Consider the following 19,742-nt stretch of genomic DNA (forward strand, 5'->3'; position numbering starts at 1 on the left):
GCCATAGATGTGTTTGCATAATGATACTGCAATATCTCACTGAGGAAGGTTATTGGAGCACCCAGCCTCATCTCTGTGTTATCCTTTATCAGCTCCTTGTGTGGCCATGTTGACCTCTCACCTGAATCCCCATTTTTCCTTTCAAAAGCCCTATCTTTAACACACAACTTGCTCTTTGACAAACTCAAAACAACAAACCCAGAACAAAACACAGGAGTGCATTTTGCATGTAACCACCAAGTGCACAAGTCACACTGGATCATTAAAGCTGATCTATAAATGCCATTCCCAAAACAGACCCAGAATACAGAACTACCAAGAACGTACATTTTAGTTATGGCATGCAAATTACTGAAATTTAAACACATCATATTTATCTGATGCAAATTTTAATTGCAGACATATGAATCCCTCCCACATGCATGGATAATCTAGGGCGCATGCAAGAATCTGTTATTATGCACTCCTAAGCTGGAAGTCAGAAATGGTTTATACTACACTACAGCAGAAAAAAAGAAACCTACAGTAGGGTTTTATCCTGAAAATATTGGAGCTCTCTTCTTTCAGCAGTAACAGAAAAATAAATATCCTCAAATAAAAATAAGCTTTAAATCTATTTTATCTATTTCTTAGGAACAAAATAATTATCGTACAACATATTTCAGGCTTTTGTGAATGCAGAAATAAAGTTAGACTTTCAGGGAAGTCAATATGCACAGAAACTGTTGTAGTGGAAGTTGGAAGAAATGCCCCTATTTGTTACAGTAGGCACAAGAATATTTTTTCCTCCTGAAGTTACAAGAGAACTGATAGGATAGACTGGATTAATCATTTTTGCATGATAACATATTTCTGTCTTGGCTCTACACACTTACTAGATGACTCTCTAATGGTGGATTCAGTTATAAAACAGAGTAGGATACAAACATGATTCCAAATTACTAGTTTAAAAAAAAAGTGCTATTATAGTTATTTCACACTATAGCAGAGAGGGGTATCAATTATTAAATAATTTAGGAAGAGAGAGTGGGAGGAAATACTTTAAAAAATCCTCTAAGCAAAAATGAAATGATTTTTTTTTAAATAATTGAAAATTGAGTAGAAATTGGTATTGTTTTGCTGATACCCAAACATTTTTTTTAAGCCCTGTCCAATATACTTCAGCGATAGAAGTGTTCTGCACAGATATATCTTTATAAATCATCCTTTTCCCTGTGAACTAAAAATCAGCTTGGCTTTAATCAGCAGCATGCTTTAACACAGACTTAAAATTCCTGTCTTCAAAGAAGGCTTAAACAAAATTGCCATTGGGCACATTTACATTAGAAGTATAATTTATGCCTGCAAGTGAATAAAGAGCAGTCCTTTATGGCTGAAACTCTGCTACAGCATCCACAAGAAACGCAGGCACAGTACTGTGTTAAATATCTATAAACATCACCAACAGAGACACAGCAAAAAAAAATAAAATAAACCAACAGCAAAATACCAAAAGATATGCGAAGGCTCGATGCTCTGTTAAAACATATTTTCTACTCACTCTCACATTCTTAAGTGCAGGCACAACACTCGCCGCACACGGTGGGAGACATTTATACAATCTATTCACACAAAAAATACCTCCCCGCCTGCAAATCCCCCGAACGGCGCTGACAAAGCAAGCACTGCGAGGAAAAGGAAAAGTTAAGCAAACTTACCTGCTGTAAGTACATAAAAGTCAAGGCACAGGAGAGCTGGGGACACATGCCCACATTCGGCAGTGCCACGCAGGTTGCACCCGTAAGGGGATGCTGCATGGTGTTGCTCTGAAGTCTACGTAGAACAAGTGAGGGGGCTTGCATGCAAGCACGTTTGCCCTATCTTGTCACTATGGGCTGGTTGTTGTTTTTTTTTTTTTTCCTCCTCTCCCTTTTGATTATTTAAATAAGAAACGGGGTTTCTCGGCTGCCTTTCCTCTCCCCAGCGCTAAGCCCCTACATTCGTTTGTCAGCTAAGGCAACTTGGTAGGTTTAAACTACGAATTTTTAACCGAGAGGAAAAAAAGAAGACACAGCCTGCAGCCTATTGATGAGCAAATGGAACTTCCTCAATGACAGAGAGCTGAAGCTTGTCTCACAACAGTAGCTGCTGACTAGGAGAGAGAGAGAGAGAGAGAGAGAGAGAGACTCAGTGAGGCTCAGTCGGCTGGTGCTGATGCTGCACAGCTTCTCATTTGTCAAATGGGTCCTAGGGCAGGGTCTTTACCACTCACCAAAATTCAAATACTGCATTTTAAAAATCCCTGGAGAGGATGGGAAAGGAGAGAAAGTGAGCGCGCTGCATCGCAGGCATCCATGAGATCTGGGCAATTAGTGTCATTGCCCAGCTGGGACTGAATGCCTGTTATGATTCTGCACGCACACAGACACACTCACACCCTTCCCCCCTCCCAGGACTCACACCTGACTGGAAAAGGGCTTTCCCCTTCTAAGAACACAAGTGTGAAGCGCAAAAGTGGGAAAGGGAAAGAATCTTGGCTAGTCAAGAGGATTCCGGCAAACACACAGCCCTATCAGCAAATGAGCTTTTTCAAAGCACAAATCAATTTTATATCTACATTTCATTCGCTATCCAGCTTCCCAAAGAAGCCTATGAAAGCATTACAGTGAAACTGTGCAGGAGCTGTGTAACCACTGCAGCAGAAACACTGGGAATGAAACAGAATTCTATGGCATACTGTGCCTACCTTACAGGGGGAGGGGAGTACACTTGGAGAAAGACTGTATCTTAAAATTGGTCTGAAGCCCATCTCATCTAAAATTACAAATTTATTTGACAGCTAGTCAATCTATTATCAAGGAGTGCCCTATCAGGTTACATGGAAAAATTACATTTGCAATTTTCAGAATTTAATGTTTACTTTCTACTTTGAGAACGATACCTCAAAATTAGTATTCCACTCTTGCCAGCTTTTTATTCACCCCCCCCCCTTTATTTTATGGAGTAATAATTATTCATTAGTAGATCTAGTTAGTCTTTATGTAATAAAGTAGGATGTGACCTGCAAATCAAATAATTTATACTACAGCTTGTCCTTGAGGTCCTATATTACAGATCTTTTTTTTCCTAAGATACAACTCAAGTATAACAGAAGATATTACTATTTTTAATTAGAATTTGACAAATGAATTAAATATTAATTCTTCAGGAAAGAAGGTCAAACCTCACAGAACCACCTAAGGTTTTGAAGGGGTTCCTTCTTTTAAAAGGACTCTGAAGAAGATTTGAAAATCACCTATTTTATAGGATACACAATTCCCACAAAAACACATCTGAGACCAAGAGTTTAGTGCTAACAACAATAAGCAAATAACCCACATACAAGAAAAGCCTATTTCATCAACAGCATAACTGGTTTGATATAACATCTACCCTTAAAAACAAATAATAGTCCCCGCTTAACTGGAAACAGAATCAAAACACGTCTCTGCAACTCAGGTGCTACATTAAAAAAAAATAATTTCTTTCTCATTCTACATGTGCACACATACCTGCACCCACACAAGCCTCAGAGACTGATTTAGATCCACTAAGTCTTCTTCATGCAAAACTGAGTATTTTCCAGCAGGATCAGTTATTACGTCATTTTCTTTCTCAAAAGCAGTCAATGCAACAAAACCAAGGTACTCATAACTCGGTAATCAACACCAAAACAATCATGCACAAACTTACAATAAAGGAATTGGCTTTGGCTTAGGAAACATCCATGCTTTTTGCAGTTTATCATGGACTCATCTACTAAAACAGCCCAGATTATTTTATCACAAAAAAACCCTCCAAAAATCCAAACAAAAACCCCAAACCACCAACCAAAAAAACCTCTCATGCCACAGAGCAAGAGCGAGTGAGGAGGAGGAGAAATGAACCTTCTCTGTGCCCTTTCTCCTTTTTTCATTCTTTCTCTGTGCCTTAAGCAGTCTCCTGTTCTGACAGGAGTATGTCATGCTTTTCTTCATTCTTTTTTATTTTTTTCTAGCCCAGAAAGGCTGTTATTCTGCAAATGCCCTAAGCTGAGAGAAGTTTTTCCTCAGTTCAGTTTCATATGAAATACCATAAATAATACATGGCACTTTAATGAGACCTTATCAGCATGTTTAATGAAAAACAAATACGTTATGTAAGGTAACCAACTCCTTCTACATTATGTCAGAATCAAAGGCAGCATGCTTCCTAGCCAAACAGTTTGGAACTATATAAGCCTATCCAATTTCCCAAAGTGAGGTTCTGGAACATGGTGATGGTCAAGCAAAGCTTCTTCTGTCTACTGCACTATTTTACAGCTAAAAGGACATCCATAAAACAGATTAAATTCTTAAAAGCAGTGTGTTGAACAATTACTTCAAGAGAATTTAGCACTGTCAATGTAGCTAACAGTCATTGTAGAAGTGAATTTCTCATTGGCCTTTTATCCTTAATTTTCACCCAATTCAAAGTCAGAAAAACATGACTCACAAATACCATGAATCCCTGACATTTACATAATTATGTTGTTAAAACAAGAACAGCAATATCTTAACTATCCAAATCATCTGTACACAGAGAAACAATAAACATACATAATTCAGTAGTGTAAGAGACCTAAAAAAGAAACACAATTCTTTAGCCTGATATATGCTCCTTCAAGAGATGCAGGGGAAAGTCATTACCAATTTTCATCCCTTCCAAGGATAACTTGTCATTATGTCTAAAAAGAAAAAAAGGTAACAAAGTGTGTTTTATTTTTATAAGTATAAAATCAATGTCTCTTCTTTAAAGCCATTTCCTTGTTTACACACACTTTTCTCCCTAACCCAGCCCATTAATCACCCCAGAGTCCCAGTTATGGCTATATATACCCTAAGTGCCACCACAGCTGTGCCAAGGGGACAGCAATGCCTGTGCACAACCTGACCTTCCTGCACAGGGACAGTGTCCCTGCAACAGCACCACGCATTCCACAGAGCAGCACAGACTCCAAAGCATCTCATCTACAAATTGTTAACAGCTCCATGTTGCCTTCATTCTGCCACAATCAGAGTGGGCAATTGCCAAGGCCACTTCTCCTCCAGCACATGACATTTCCCACCTTCATTCAGCCCTCTTGGGGCAGGAACTGAACTCACCCCACACTCAGCTGCTGATATTATCAAGTACCTATCGATCAACAACAAATATCAACATTTTACAATTAAAAAAAAAAAAAAAAAAAAAAAGAGGCCAACCATCTACACTGCCCACATCAGCCTCTGTGGGAGTTCCTAGAAACATGCCAGGAGATAAAACCTTCTTCCACACTAATAATGGACATAAATGCAACAACTACTGCACCACCAGGAGGGGCAACACTCTCTCCTTCAGCCTCTTTGAGAGTTCCTAGAAATATTCTATGAGATAAAACCTTCTTCCACACTAATGATGGATGCATCTGAAATGCAATGACTACTGCACCACCAGGAGGGGCAACACTCCCTCCTCCAGCCTCTTAGGGCTGCCCATGCCATGGTTTATGGCACAGGCAGAGAACTTGCAGACAAACACCTTCTCCCCACAGTCAGTGAGAACACCATTTGAAAAATGCCACCAGCAAAGCCTGGACCAAACTTGAACATGCAGATAAAAACATGAAAGCAGAGAAATTCTGCAAAAAGGACCAACAACACTTCTTACACAGCTGACTTACAAATCCAAACCCACTGGCATTTGCAATGCATCTGTTTGTTTAATGTAACACTTTCTATTTAAAATCAACCACTCCGTTGTTGTGACCTGGTAGGCAACCTCAAACTGAAGTTCAAATTTTGCATTTCCAAACTTTTGACCTAGAAGTCAACCTTTGGAATTACCGCAGCAGAGTGTCTAACATTCCAGCCATTTCCATCAAGTAAAGGAAAGCTCTGAAAGACGTCACCTGCACCACCACACACCATCTCACACCTCAAACTCATCTCAGTAGTAGCCTACATTAAGAAGTTCACACATAGAGGATCAAGCATCAGAAAAAATAAATCACAACTGCATATTAAATACTCCATGTGAAGAAGGTAATTTCTTCTCAACTTTATAAAGTGGTTGGTATGGTACAAAAATCATTCAGACAAGTGGCATAAAATCTAATAGTAGAGCAGTCCTTTCTCTAAATTCTCCTTTTCTAGCACCACATGAAAAAATAGCTCCCTGGACTTGACTCCAGGAAAAGCAGTATATTATAAAATTGAATAGATCAGAAACATATTTTGATAAATTACTATCAGTTATCAATATCTCTGCCTGTATTTCACATAGTATTCTATTTTACAGTAGATATACTGTATCTTTTTTTTTAAAAAAAAGTGAGGAAACATAACAGAAATTTTTAATATTCTGTACTATCAAAAATATTAAATAGGGCTTTCCTCTGTTCTGGTAAACTAAAAGGCACCATCTCATCCTTCCAGTGGTATTTTCCTATTTCCCTATTTCTAATATCAGGTTTATCTCTCCTTTAGTAAGTAGTTTTTTTTGCACAAAGATCAGGACATTACAGAGGCTCATGCTTACCTCAGGCAAGCAAGAATCACTAATTTTCTGTTTCTATTAAGCACCGTGTTACATCCATTGACTCCTCCTGTACTTCATACCCAATCTCCCCAAACCCTCTGTAGCACAGAGTTAACCTCCTCAGCACCACTCAACACACAAACACTCAGCATTAACTCCGAATTCTTCACAAGAGAAGTAGCCAGGAGCCCCCTTATTTCCACCAAGGGGGGGGGAAAAAGGCAAGAAAATGAAATATTCAGCATTTAGAGAGTTAGGGGAGTGCGTTCCTTGGCGGGGTGATCTCACTGCTTTGGAGGTGGTGTCCTCGTTTTGGGGTATCCCGTAGGGAACCTGAGGGATGCAAATAAGGCTGGTGTGGGTGTTGTGTGGGGAACCTGGGGGATGCAAACAAGGCTGGTGTGGGTATCCCATAGGGAACCTGGTGGATGCAAACAAGGCTGGTGTGGGTATCCCATAGGGAACCTGGGGGATGCAAACAAGGCTGGTGTGGGTGTCCCATAGGGAACCTGGGGGGATGCAAACAAGGCTGGTGTGGGTGTTCTGTGGGGAACCTGGGGGATGCAAACAAGGCTGGTGTGGGTACCCCATAGGGAACCTGGGGGATGCAAACAAGGCTGGTGCGGGTATCCCATAGGGAACCTGGGGGATGCAAACACCCCTAGTGTGGGTGTCCCATAGGGAACCTGGGGGATGCAAACACCCCTGGTGTGGGTATCCCATAGGGAACCTGGGCGATGCACACCAGGCCGGTTTAAGCCCCGCGGGCGGTTCAGGGGCGTGCGGAGCGGGGCCGGGAGCGCTCCCGCTCCGCCGTTCCGGGCGCTCCATCTAGCGGAGACACGGCTCACTCCTTCCAGGGGACACGGAACATTCCAGGGGACACGGAGCGGGCCCGGACACAGCCGGCATTCCCTGCGGACAGCGCCATCCCGAGCTCTCCCGCATCCATCCCCACGGCCCCTGCTCGCTTCTCCGCCTTCCCGGCCGATTTTTGTGCTCCATCAGCACCGAGACTCGGTGGGCAGACAGCGCAAAGGCAGCGCGGCTGGTGCATCCAGAGAAAAGGAGCTGGGGATGCGCTGGTGGCACAGGAACCACGGGCAGGATAAGGAAGGGCTGCCCTGGGCAGAACAATGAGTGCAGCGGCTCTGCTCTAGCAAAGTTTAAGATGATGTGCCATTCCATAGTCAGGAAAATAAACAAAAAAATACCCAAATAGCTTTATCTCAAGTGTTAACTCCAAACTCGGGAAGCAGTGGCATAGGCAGACCCAAGAAGGTGAAACAGAAATTGGTGCAGCAAAAATCCTCTGTCGATCCCACTGTCACCTCCCTCAGCACAAAGGTAGGGCAGACACCACGACATTTCATTTGGGAAGCACAGGGTGCTCACACCAGCCATGCATTACTGTCACGACACCAAACCAATTTCTACAAACAGCTACTTAAAGCAATTCTTTAGGTCTGACGCATTGCAACAAGCCTGCATCACAAAAGGACCCCCTGAACACAGGTGTGCAGCTCAATAATTAGCATTTAGGTTATTCTTTGTATCACAATCTTAGAAAGACAAATAGTGTGCCTTGCCCTGTAATGGTTTTTCCACAATTCCAGATGAGAAGACATGGCAGTATAATTCTTAGAAAATGAACTCGATGAAACTTAAAAATTCACAACTTTTAAAACTTAATCTAAAAATTAAGGAATATTAACCACAGAAAATTGTGTACACTTTGTTTATGTTCAGCCCATAGAATGGGAGGGCTACAAACTACTCAGAGGTGTACAGCTGGACCTGAAGTGACAAAGCCTACTTTTCCCTGCTGCCACTTGTGGCAGTTGGTCAAGTATCAGGAGAAAGAGAGAGTATTTGATAGTGCATGTTTCACTTAAATTTGCTTTTATACAAAATTTTGTTTTCTTATTTTATATAGACACAAGTTACTTACAGTACTACACTCTCTATGTTATTCATGTATACAACACTTATTTTAAACTAAAATTTTGACACAAATTCATTAATCCACAGAGGTTTGCCCTATTTGTTTGGTTGGGTTTTTTTTCCCTCCATAATCTGTACCACCACATCTCACACTTTGCTGCTGTTATAAATTCACCAGGAAAGAATTTAACTTTTAGGACAAAGTAAGCTCCAGGAGAACAGAACTTTAGAGCTTGTTTCCATGTAATACAAATAAAAAATAAAATAACTAAAGTAGCATCAAATTTAATTGTAAGAATACACAGTAGGGCAGCATAAACACATCTTGATCAAGAAGGTTTTTATATAAAATATTATTAATCTTTTAAAAATTAAAAGAATGTCAAATCTCAAAAGGAGAATAAGTGATAGATTAATTATGGGATTATGTAAAGGTTGCCTCTTTTTTCTGTAGGAATTAAATTAACTGGATATCAGCACAGCTTCCTTCACAGTGAAACCACATCTTTTATTATTCTGTCCACATCTGGACATCCCCTCGTATATTCTGAATCTAAGTCCACACACTTAGTCCTCAGTGCCGGACTCATTTAATGGATACCAGAACAGACAGTAACATGCTCATGTACGGCACCAAGAAATCCTCCCTGTCTCTACTTCCTCCTCCTTTGCTGAAAATATTCCTCATCATTTTGGCCCTGCCCCATAACATGGGCTAAGTCACTTCCAAATTTAGCGCAATGATTCCATCTCTAGTTTTTATTTCAGCTTTAAATCTGAATTTTCATTTAAAACTTCCTCTTATGACCAAGCCTTACAGGTTATAGTTAATACCCAGCTTCAACCCAAGAGATAAAGATATGACTCAGGGGAACTAAAATCGAGGGGTTTGTAGCTTTAAGCTTCAGTTTATACTGAAGCACTATCAAGGCTTTCCAAGGTAGGCTTTCTAAAATCCCATTCCTGAAGACAGATCCCTGATGCCATGGAGCCAGTCTCATTCCTGTGCCAGAATCTAGGAGGAAAAGGTTGGGTTTTGTTTTCTGGTTAGTTTTTATTTTTTTTAACTTAAAAGTTTGGCTCTCTAACCTTGCAGAATGACAAGCTTAGGCATGGAAGGAGTTTTGTATATGAAATTGGTACAAAGCTGCATATAAAGCGTTGTTTAGTTTGAGATAGGGACAGAAGTACCATGTGAGAAAGTCCAATTTTATACACAGAGTCAATATTGGCTCCTTTCCTTTCTTCTGGTTTATCCACCAATTTTCAATGAAGCAGTTTGCTTTTTTTCCTAATTGCATTTTCCCCTCAAATGTCCAGGGATCCTGTCCTTTCCATATTACATTTCCAGTTGTTTCATTAGTGTAACCTCTTTCTGTTCATGAGTCCAGCATCAGCTCCCTCCTCCTCTCTTCACACTCTAATTGGTCTTTTTTTCCTTCATCTTTTCTACTTCAATTGATAAGGTGTCACACTCCACACCACTGAGTCTTTTTCTTCCCCTCAGCTACTAACTAGAGTGCGAAAATTCATCCACAATATTTTCTCAAAGCCACTTTCATCAACACTAATCAGCTCTCCCTTGCTGTGGTGGCCATCCTTCTTCTCTCCTACCTGCAATTCCTTCCTTTCTAAACTTTCTTAACACAACCAAATTCACACTGGAAACTCTGAATTCACTCTCCTGTTCCCTTCTGCTGCTTTTTGGCATTATTTCAGCAAAGTTCAAGTGTCTCATCCTCCAGGACTCAGACCATCCAAGACTCAGCATTAAGATCTGATCCTGCTGGACGATTACACACAGATTACCTGACGTGCTTTAGTTTGATATGCACGTGAATAACTCTTCCTCTTTGCTCTCCTTACATTACCAAAACTCATTCTCCAGCTAAGACTATGGTTTCATCTATTCCTTTAAGATTTAGAATTTGTTCATGAAATTTAAAATCTTTTCAAGAAAATTCAGCAACATCAAAACGTTAACACCATAATTAAACAAAAATTACTACAAGTATTCAAATTAAAGAAATTGTCATAGAAATTTGAAAATTAATTACTCTTCAAATTTAACTCATTATTAGCGCATCTCCATAGTTCTGCAGTTTCTGACTTCTATTTATGGAATGCCTCCAAAGACTCTCAGATTAAAATATAAATCTTAAAGACACAAAGCAAAGTCATTTGGTTTTGGCTTAATTCTGACCATATAAAAATTGAGACTTCATCCTCTCATAGCTGTTATATTTTGTGAGGAAAGTATACCTTGCTTTGTCATCTCTCAATGTGATACTCATACAATATGATTTATTTTATTATAAATAGTATTATTTATTCATTAAAACGGCATAGTATAAATCCAACACCTAAAAAAATAAAAGAAAAAAAGACCTAAAATTGGATTCTAAAGCATTGCTTTTATGTGAATATGGTCTTTTGTGCAAACCTGAATGGTACATGAAATTCAGCTCTTGGAGTCAGAGAACATGAGTGAGATCAGAGAACACATATCAATAAAGTGCCTGAGCACATGGGGCTGGATGAACTCTCACACACTATATAGAACCCTACAGATTATTTTCCTGGGGCTCCCAGTCTTTCCCACAGTGGTTTCTAATTGATCCTGAGCACAGAGAACCCACTTAGGCCTGACTTAACTCTCCAACCTCACATTTTGTAGCTTCACCCACCAAACCCAACTTCTCCTCTGGGAAAGGCTCCTCCATAGACATCCCAAAAGCACAAAGGAGGAGAAATATTCCTCATATTAGGCCAAACAGGTCAGTTAAAGCTAGCAAGGGGAAGCATTGCCCTCCTCTTCAGCCAGAGCCTGAATATGCTTCTACAAATAGCATCTCTCCAAAAGTTATGCTTAATTTCTGCTCAAAAATGCATAAAAAGTACATCAAACAGATAAAATTATTCATTTGCAAAGAGTATATTTAAATTTAGAGACAGAGAGCTGAGAAGCTTCAAGTACCATGTTTTTGTAGTGGTTGTTTAAAACAACAGAAAGCCAAGACTTTAAAAGTAACTTACTTTCCTTAAAGTTCAGGAAAATATATCTATATCCATAAAACACCCATACAAATAAAACCACAATTCCGTACAAGTCCTGTGCATTATTACAAAGATAAAATCAACACTTAAAACCAGGTAAAAATTGCAAAATTATTCGTATGAAATGCTCTCATACCTGTTGCTCCGTGCAGCTGAACTCAGCACAGTGCAAGTTTTTACCTCTCCCAAACCCTTTATCAGCTCTGGCCCACCAGGTGCCCCAGCAGGGCTCCTCCCACCACAGGTGCAAGTGGTGCTGGAGGTTGCTCTGCTGCAGGGCACCGAGTGGGACCAGCTGGGGATCCCAGCCAGGCCACCCAACAGCCAGCAGGTGCCATCACCAGGCCTCAGCACCAGCCACCCCACCTACACACCAAGGGTTCCACCACATCTCATTTCCCTCTTACTGAAAGGGAGCCCCAAAACCACAGACCTTCCCTCCTCATGCACATAAATCCATTCCTGCTCCAGAGACAATCCCAACCCTTGCTAGGGTGCAGCACAGATCTCACTGGATCAGCTACGCTCAGCGCATTGTACATGCAGTTTTACCACTGGATCTTGAACTTTTCCTTGGAGCCAGCACTATTGGCACCAAAACTACGTTCCCTAATTCTGATTAGAAACGTTTCTGGGGTGTTACAATCTTACCTATCAAGAAAAAGCTAAAATATTAAATCTTGGAACTGTCTTCACTGGAATAATAGGGGCAAAATTAAAAGCAAGGACTCACCAGTAATCTCCAGACAGGGCAACTTCAGGATCCCACAGATAAACAAAACAGCAGAAAAACAAATACCAACATAACTAAACCAGCAGCTAGACTACAAATAGCAACCAGTAAAATATCTGCAGCATTGTTTCATCCTCCATTTACCTCGAGCCAAACTCATGGACCTGGTGGAAGCCTGAGCACTCGGTGAGTGCAGCCCTGGGCTCTGAACACAGAACACTGCAGTGCTGCAGAGAAGGCAGCAGGAACATTTTTCTCAAGGATTTAGTGATGCATTTCAAGTTCAACTCCATTGTAAGTTTATCACTGTACCTAGTTTTATCATTTTCTACAATAAAACAACACTAAAAGGGCAGTTCTGGGAGTGGATAATCACACCTGATACACACCACTGATCCTCAAAAAATTTCTTAAGGTGTGCTTTCATGTACTCCTCATTCTTATTTAAATATTTCAGCACCTAGTGCTGAAAAGTCAATGTGATTTTCAAGACTGAAATAATATGGAAAGAAATACGTCTGAAGCAAGCAAACTTTAACAATCTTATTTACCTCAATCTTGCCAAAGTGATTCAATTGCCATAAAATACTTAGTCAAGGAGCAGACAGCCTTGCTGCATAATTCATCAGTCATTTTAATCCTGTTGATGAGTATCAGGTTCTTTACAGAAATGCTTTTAAGGAGTGCTTAAGAAAAATCATTGTTAGTTAGGGAATTATGAGATGTATTACTAACAGATAAAACAATCCAGCAAAACCCACCCTATGGCCTCTGTAATTGCAAATGATATTCTTACAAAGAAAACTTATACCCCTGAAGTCATAGACAAACTGCAAATGCTAATACTTTACACAGAAATCTGAGTCAATAGGTTTTCCCAGCATTTACTTTAAAATTACTGAAAAATACTAGGCACAAAGAAGAATTTTCTCAGATCTGAGGTTGCTCTAGATCTCAGTTACTTGCAAGCTGAAAGCAAAAAAATCTGATCAACAAAATGGAGTTGTACACAGTCCTGATTACTGGAGAAACTTGTAGTTGTTTTTATTCTTTTCATATTACCTACCACTAAATGATTTTATATATCAATAATGACAAAAGTAAATTGCATACTTTACTAAGACTGTGAACTAAATAATAAAGCTTGCAAAACACCACAACTAAGTTTATCTGTGTAATTAGAATTTAAACATCTTGTCTGTTTTATTCCATACATGTTTCCCATACAGAGCTGGACCCTCCCTCAGTCAGCTGAGAATATGCATAGGCAAAACAACACTGGAATGACTGAATCACAAAATAAAAAAAAAAACTTTGGTTCCTTGCTTTTCATTCATTTTTTGTTCTCCAGCATTCATGCCTGCTCCAAAAAAACCTTGGAATTGTGAGCCAGGGGCAGAACAATCAGCTGCTCCTGCAGGACCTGCACACACAGTCCCATCTGCACTGGGATGGGAGACATGGTCAGAAGAGGCAAAATCGTGAGATTTCAACCCATGAATTTCTGGGAGTTATTTAATTGTTGTTGGTCAAATTTGAGCAGGTATTCTGACTGACTTGAAAGGGCCAAAGTCATGTTCCTGAAAAATATCCCATTTTCTCTGGTGACCTATCAAAGACTGCTAGAATCTCTTTAGAATACTGCCTTTCATGCATTTTGAGAAGTACAAAGAAATAGTCTAAACTCAAGCATTGAATTCCAAAGAATTTAAATTCATAAATTTAACTTTGAGGATGAATCTCACATCTCTGGACACGACCTAATAAAGTGTTGCAAATCCGTCTCTGTTGGGATGGTGTGAAAATCAGCTGCACTATCCCAGCCCAGCCTTGTCCCGCTGTGGGCTCAGGGGCTGATGCCTCTCCCTTGTCAGTGCTTATCACACCTCATTGTGTCCAAATGTGGGATTTGCTTGGGTTTGAGAGTCAGAGGAGCCAGCATGAAGTTTAATCAGCTCAAGTGCCCAGTCCTGCATTTTGGCCACAATAACCCCTGCAATGCTCTGGGCTGGGGACGGTGTGGCTGGACAGTGCCCAGGCAGAAAGGGGCTGGGGACACTGATGGACAGACACTGACCATGAGCCAGCAGTGTGCCTTGGGGGCCAAGAAGGCCAAGGGCTCCTGGCCTGGATCAGGAGTGGTGTGGCCAGCAGGAGCAGGGAGCTCATTCTGCCCCTGCACTGGGCACTGCTGAGGGCACACCTGAGTGCTGTGCCCAGCTCTGGCCCCTCAGTTTGGGAAGGACCTTGGGACACTGAGCACATCCAGAGGGGACAGCGAGGCTGGAGAGGGGCTGGGGACACAAACCCTGTGAGGAAATCCTGAGGGAGCTGGGGGTGCTCAGCCTGGAGAAGAGGAGACTCAGGGGTGCCCTTATCACTCTCACAGCTCCTGAAAGGTGCCTGTGCTCAGCTGGGGCTGGGCTCTGTCTGCAGCAGCACTGACACAACCAGAGCACACAGCCTTGAGCTGCACCAAGGGAAATACAGGTTGGATATCAGGAAGAAGTTTCTTTATGGACAGAGTGATAAGGTTCTGGAATGGCTGCCCAGGGGGGTGGTGGGGTCACCATCCTTGAATGTGTTTAACAAAGCCTGCATGTGGCACTGGGTGCCAGGGTTTAGGTGAGGTGCTGGGGCTGGGTTGGACTCGATGATCTTGAAGATAGATCTCTTCCAACCTGGGGATTCTGTGATTCTGTGAATCAGGTGTGCCAGTGCTCACTTAGTTACACAGCGTTTTTGGTGTCCCACCACTACCATGGATGAATGCTGGCTTCTGCATCTCCTTAGTCAAACTAAACCCAGCTTTACTTCTGTCCCATGTATTTTTAATTTATGTGCCAATAACTGTCCACATCATATGCATGGAGAAAAACAGCAGTTTAAATTTAGGAATTTCTGGTTTTCAGAACAACAAAAATTCAAGTGCTCAAGTCCTCAAACTTACACATAATTTCTGTGTAGCTTTATTGTTAAATAATCACTTTCTGAAAGCAAGTTTAGAAACACAGGTTTTCTACTGGCAGTGACAAAGTGCAGTTCAGGGAATAATGGGCTTTTGTGGGGGATGAACATTTTAATTTATTATTGTCTATATCTGTTGTTATTGTAAATGTAGTATTTGCTAATATAATTTAAATAACTGCAAGACACCATCTGAAAAATGAAAATTACAGATAAATTTAATGCAACAAATTTACTGATCCCGAGTAATCAAATGCTTGATTGGTTTAGTGCCACCCCCACAAAAAAAAAAAAAAAAAAAAAAAGCTGACATGAACACTGCAAACTTTCTTCAGTGGAGGTTTAGAAAATTAAGTAGCACAAACACATTTGAGCAGGGTTTCCACACTTGCTACAACACAGGCAGTTGTAGTGGGGACTGGAGAGGGATGAGGTCAGTGGCAGGAAGGAAAATGTGATTACCTAATTCCCATTCTGCTGCCAACTCTGACCTTTGGATTCCATTTCAAGCCCAGCTATCGTGTTACCAAAATAATATACTGCAGGATGGATACTGTTTGGCTAATATGATATGTAGATTCCAAATAGGAATTTTATCCTTACAACTAAATTGCAGTTGTGCCAATTCTGATATATTTTTATGTGCGTGTGGCACACTATTTCAGAACTAGCTACAGCATTTTTTCCCTTGACATACAAAGAAGCTGAAGAAAAAAAAGATGAAAAATTCAAGCTGAATTCCATGTCAGTGCTTGCAACTTAAGTTGATTTTATACAGCACATTCCAAATGGTCATCTTCCATTAATAGATTCTTACTAATAAAGTGTCAAAATCTTAAAAAAAATTTCTTGAGTATAAATGACATTCAGACAAACAATATAGGAGCAAGATACATGGATTTGATTTGATATTAATATTTAAGAAGTAGGAAAAACATTCCAAATGGCAGCTATGTGAAGCAAGCCACATTACCTTCACCAGAAATGTGAATTCTGACAAAATGAAATGATAGTTTCTTTCCAAAAGTAAGCTGTGAAATATTGATTTCTGCAGCATGTTATGAAAAGCTGGGCCTTCTAACCCTTGGTAATGATTGTGAGAAGGAAAGCAGTGAGATGAGATACAATCTCACATTAATTGCACATGGAAATCATGTTTTTTAAGCTGCCTAATTCACTGTGAAACTGGAGAGACACAAGGAGCTGAAGAGAGGGCAAAACCCATCATTTATAAGGTGCTTAAAATTTGTTTTTAAGTGACTCTTTGAAGAGGAATGACAAAAATATTCTTTATAGGACAAAGGAGATGAAGAAGCAGGCGAGACCCCCTGAGCCCAGCTGGAAGCACCACGAGGGTCACGAGCAGCACCACAATCCCCTCAGTGGTGATCACACCACTGAGGCTTCTGCTGGGAACAGCTGGCACTTGTTATTGATACCTGCACTCACAGGCACTGGAGAGAAAAGGATTTGTTTGTCAATGACAGCTTCTGATCATCCTGCGAGGAAATCGTGAGGAAAAAAACACCGGCAATTATCTCCAAGTGGTCTCAAAAATGGGATAGCCTTCAGTTAAATATGTAATATTATTGCTTGTTTTCGTCTTCAAGCAGTAGAAGGTTTTAAAACACTAGAAAATTTACTAAAGGATTATTTCTTCTACCACTGAAATTTGGGCCCCTTGTATTTTCAAAAATTAACCCTGTGATTTGTCATAATTCTCTGGAATTATGAAGAAAAACCACAAACATCCTATTTCAAACAAATAATTGCGAGGAATATATTTTAATTATTCAAGCAGGACCTTGACTGGATTTACTGGGGATAATTACCTCTAAGAAAACATTCTTAGCCAGAACTGATTAGAAAGTGGGAGAATTCTTCACAAGCCAGTACCCACACACTCACTATGTCATCTAAGTGTCCCACCTACTGAATTCCTCAAAGAATCCTTCATGTCAATGAATGTAAAGAGAAAAAAATTTGCAAATCAAAGATAATTGCTCTTAAACACAAAACTTACGGAGCCATTAGAAATTTGGAGGTAATTTCCAGATTTTGCTTAGATGAACAAAATTTAGGAGTAAATTCTCTTGAAATTATAGATCAGAGAAGTGGGTATACTAAAATCCAGTTGATAAAGGAAAAAATAATCATGAATTGCACATATCATGCAGGATTTGTTGCAGAAGCCTGCTAGTCTGTTGTGTCTGTTTCAAAAAAAGCATCCTCAGAAATCTCAGACTGAAGCACAAAATCACGTCAATCTTTTTCTTTCTCCAAACAGGTGTGAAATGCAGCTCAGCTGAAAACTGCAGTTCTGACTTGCAAGTGAATTAAGCTTCACAGAATGATAAATAAAATGTTCAGTAATGTGCTTTTGGTGCGACTGAATAAGGCATCTGGATAAAATTGAGAACTATAGGAGAACATTAAATCACTTTAAAAACATGCATGAACTTCAGAATGATGCTGTCATCACATTATTTATATTCTAGACAGACCAAAGAGCTATTATATTTCAGGTCTTTCATAGCAAAACAAAAGCTTTACACAAGTAATATTAAGTATTTAGATGCTTTCATGCAGGATTTATTAGTTCATATTTTGCCCTGTCTCTATATTTCTCTCAATTTCAACTGCATTTTTTGTCATTTCAGCTTTATACTGTTTGGTACATTTGTTTTGTTATCTATTATCTGATGAACAATCTGAATTCATGCAGAGCTGGATATGGCTGAGAGAACTTATCCTCCCTAGATCATCAAACTAAACAAAAGCAGGAGCCAAAGAAACACAGTGGAAAAACGCCTCAGTTTTGTACTATTTAGACAAAAATATCTTTACACACTTTTAATGTTTATCTGAATTAACCATGTTATAGAGCAGCCAACAGCAGAGGAAGTTATTTCACACAGTAAGACATAAACTGTCTTTTCAAAGATTTTTTTTCAGTACTCTTCCTTTACAAAGCCATATAAAAGTTCACCATAAAACTAAATGTGTAAAAGAACATATTTCATTAGAAATTAATATTAATTAAATGATCACCAAAAATAATCAGATTTTTCTATAATCACCACAATTTGTTCTTTAATCTAAATTTTAAAACACAGGCTTCACCAAGCTTATCTCCTTGATCAGGGCAGTGTTGCTCCTTCTGGGTTTCCTGTGATTGGGATTTTTTACACATTAGCCCAAAAATGCTGGTGCTGCTGCTAGGCTTTACTGCCTCTACAAGGCTGAAACATTTTCATACTTATTCACCCTGAAATTTTCCACTTGTCCCTCACTGTTGCTCTCTCATTCTGCCAACTATTCTGAGTATATCTATCAAACCTTTTGCATAGTAACCTTTTTAATTTGCTTCAGAGCAGCTAAACATGCAAAGCCATCAAAATGTCAGAGAATCAGCAGCTCCAGCTCAAATCTTTCTCCTTTCATGGTGATCTCTGTACCAATTTAACAAACCTTTGCCTTATAACCATTTGTTGATGCAGTATAAACCTTCAGTTAAATAGGGCTTCATGTTCTGTTTAAGCAAAACAAACAAACAAAAAAAATAACAGAAACGCTGTCATCAACTAAACATCTACCTGCAAAGCAGCTCTGATTTAAATCATATTTATAGGCAAACAAATATAAATTATGTTGTAAGATTTGCATAACCAAGATTGATCCAACATGGAGAAGAAATGAAATGATCCAGCTGTGGCTGTTTCTGTGGTGTCAGGGATTTTCTGGCACCAAGGCACAGGGGAATGGGGTTTGCTGCTGTCACCTCTGGGCAGGAATTCAGGTGATGCTCAGGAATTTCACAAGCTGTTGTTCTGATCATGTGAAAAGGGTTTGGGCGACCAAGGATGGAGCAGTAAGAACAGAGAGAATAACACAACCCCAAGGATGGCCAGGAAAACTGGACTGCTTTCTCTGGAGCAGATTTCACAGAACTCCTCACACAGAACTCTTAATCATCTGACCCAAAAAAGACTTGGAGAATTCCTCTCTTAGAGAAGTGGGAAAAGAGATGCTCACGATGTTCCAGGGAGCCAGAACACAGAACTGAATTAACTCCTGTTCCAAAGTGTGATGACAGGGTAGATCAAAAAGATAAAGTATAAACCCAGCAAAGATTACACACCACCATCTCATAATAGGTGTAAAAATGCACATATATTGATTCAGTAGATGATTATTCAAGCATACAGTAATTAATCTTTATTGTGATAGAAGCAACAGAGAGGAAAGACAAAATCTGAAGCTACTTTAAACTTATCCTATCAAATCCTTTAAGGACACATCAAAGATTTTTATGTTCAGGCTGTTGGTTCAAATATTCTCATAGTGAATTATGTTTCAGGAGTTTGTTTCCCTTTGAAAGAGAAGATAAACTTTCCAATCCTTGTTATACATTAATTGCACCTTATGTATTTTCATAACTAGCCAAGCTATAGGAAAATTACCTTACTAGTTTTTACAATAAATG

General features: G+C 39.8%; 1 protein-coding gene across 35 annotated transcripts in view; it reads right to left on the reverse strand.

Moving 5' to 3' along the window:
• The window catches only part of RBFOX1 (RNA binding fox-1 homolog 1), a 1,171,935-nt gene that overhangs the window by 263,980 nt on the left and 888,213 nt on the right, over positions 1 to 19,742 (reverse strand). For 2 of the 35 annotated variants that reach the window (XM_058035426.1, XM_058035418.1), the window contains exon 1: positions 1,698 to 2,136. The exons of 28 other annotated variants lie outside the window; for them this stretch is intronic. In XM_058035426.1, the coding sequence (XP_057891409.1) occupies positions 1,698 to 1,841 (144 nt within the window). In that variant the 5' untranslated portion in view covers positions 1,842 to 2,136. Of the gene's footprint in view, positions 1 to 1,697; positions 2,137 to 3,711; positions 3,782 to 19,742 lie in introns of those variants that run through there. 5 more of the 35 variants (XM_058035425.1, XM_058035415.1, XM_058035411.1 and 2 more) reach the window with 4 other exon arrangements.

This window comes from Melospiza georgiana, chromosome 16 (assembly GCF_028018845.1).
Source record: "Melospiza georgiana isolate bMelGeo1 chromosome 16, bMelGeo1.pri, whole genome shotgun sequence".
In the NCBI taxonomy this organism is placed as follows: Eukaryota; Metazoa; Chordata; class Aves; order Passeriformes; family Passerellidae; genus Melospiza; species Melospiza georgiana.